Source organism: Bombina bombina, chromosome 6 (genome assembly GCF_027579735.1).
Source record: "Bombina bombina isolate aBomBom1 chromosome 6, aBomBom1.pri, whole genome shotgun sequence".
NCBI classification, from domain to species: Eukaryota; Metazoa; Chordata; class Amphibia; order Anura; family Bombinatoridae; genus Bombina; species Bombina bombina.
The window spans coordinates 22354845-22357089 of NC_069504.1; the positions used below are offsets into that span (position 1 = coordinate 22354845).

General features: G+C 54.0%; 1 protein-coding gene across 1 annotated transcript; it reads left to right on the forward strand.

Moving 5' to 3' along the window:
- Positions 1-575: 575 nt before the first annotated feature.
- On the forward strand, positions 576-1421 carry LOC128664306 (small proline-rich protein 3-like). Its single transcript, XM_053719145.1, has one exon. The coding sequence runs from the start codon at positions 576-578 to the stop codon at positions 1419-1421; it is 846 nt and encodes a 281-aa protein (XP_053575120.1).
- Positions 1422-2245: the final 824 nt, after the last annotated feature.

Below are 2245 nucleotides of genomic sequence, written 5' to 3' on the forward strand. Positions count from 1 at the left end.
CTCTATATAGCACTGTACTCACCTCTCTGTACTGCACTGTACCCACCCCTCGGTACTGCACCATTTACACCCCTCTGTACTGCACCATATACACACCTCTATATAGCACTGTACCCACCCCTGTACTGTACCCACACCTATGTACTATACCCACACCTCTGTACTGTACCCACACCTTTGTACTGTACCCACACCTCTGTACTATACCCACACCTCTGTACTGCACTGTACCAACACCTCTGTACTGCACTGTACCCACCCCTCTGTACTATACTGTACCCACCCCTCTGTACTGCACTCTACCCACCCCTCTGTACAACACCATATCCAACCCTCTATACTGCACTGTACGCAAACCTCTGTACTGCACTGTACCCACCCCTCTGTACTGCACTGTACCCACCCCTATGTACTGCACTGTACCCACCCCTCTGTAAAACACCATATCCAACCCTCTGTACTGCACTGTACACAAACCTCTGTACTGCACTGTACCCAACCCTCTGTACTGCACTGTACCCACCCCTCTGTAGCGCACTGTGCCCACCCCTCTGTACAGGACTGTACCCACCCCTATGTACTGCACTGTACACAAACCTCTGTACAGCACTGTACCCACCCCTCTGTACTGCATTGTACACAAACCTCTGTACAGCACTGTACACACCCCTCTGTTCTGCACTGTACCCACCCCTCTGTACTGCACTGTACCCACGCCTCAGTACTGCACTGTACCCACGCCTCAGTACTGCACTGTACCCACCCCTCTGTACTGCATTGTACCCACCCCTCTGTACTGCACTGTACCCACGCCTCAGTACTGCACTGTACCCATGCCTCAGTACTGCACTGTACCCACCCTTCTGTACTGCACTGTACCCACGCCTCAGTATTGCACTGTACCCACACCTCAGTACTGCACTGTACCCATCCCTCAGTATTGCACTGTACCCACCCCTCTGTACTGCACTGTACCCACCCCTCTGTACTGCACTGTACCCACACCTCAGTACTGCACTGTACCCACGCCTCTGTACTGCACTGTACCCACGCCTCTGTACTGCACTGTACCCACCCCTCTGTACTGCACTGTACCCAACCCTCTGTACTGCACTGTACCCACGCCTCAGTACTGCACTGTACCCACCCCTCTGTATTGCACTGTACCCATGTCTCAGTACTGCACTGTACCCACGCCTCAGTACTGCACTGTACCCACGCCTCAGTACTGCACTGTACCCACACCTCTGTACTGCACTGTACCCACCCCTCTGTACTTTACTGTACCCACCCCTCTGTACGGCACTGTACCCACGCCTCAATACTGCACTGTACCCACCCCTCTGTACTGCACTGTACCCACGCCTCTGTACTGCACTGTACCCACCCCTCTGTACTGCACTGTACCCACCCCTCTGTAATGCACTGTACCCACGCCTCAGTACTGCACTGTACCCACGCCTCTGTACTGCACTGTACCCCCGCCTCTGTACTGCACTGTACCCAACCATCTGTACTGCACTGTACCCACGTTCTGTACTGCACTGTACCCACGCCTCAGTACTGCACTGTGCCCACGCCTCAGTACTGCACTGTACCCACCCATCTGTACTGCACTGTACCCACCCCTCTGTACTGCACTGTACCCATGCCTCAGTACTGCACTGTACCCACCCCTCTGTACTGCACTGTACCCACCCCTCTGTACTGCACTGTACCCACGCCTCAGTACTGCACTGTACCCACCCCTCTGTACTGCACTATACCCACCCCTCTGTACTGCACTGTACCCACCCCTCTGTAGTGCACTGTACCCACCCCTCTGTACTGCACTGTACCCACCCCTCTGTACAGCACCATATCCACCCCTCTGTACTGCACTGTTCGCACACCTCTGTACTGCACTGTACCCATCCCTCTGTAGAGCACCATATCCACCCCTCTGTACTGCACTGTACGTACACCTCTGTACTGCACTGTACCCCTCCATCTGTACAGCACCATATCCACCCCTCTGTACTGCCCTGTACGCAAACCTCTGTACTGCACTGTACCCCTCCCTCTGTACAGCACCATATCCACAACTCTGTACTGCACTGTACCCATGCATCTGTTCTGTACCATATCCACACATCTGTACTACATTGTACCCAAACCTCTGAACTGTACCATACCCACACCTCTGTACTGTACCATACCCACACCTCTGTACTGTATCATAACCACACCTCTGTACTGTACCGTA

Coding starts and splice junctions, on each gene's coding strand:
- LOC128664306 (XM_053719145.1), top strand. CDS start 576: ATGTACTGCACTGTACACAAACCTCTGTACAGCACTGTACCCACCCCT.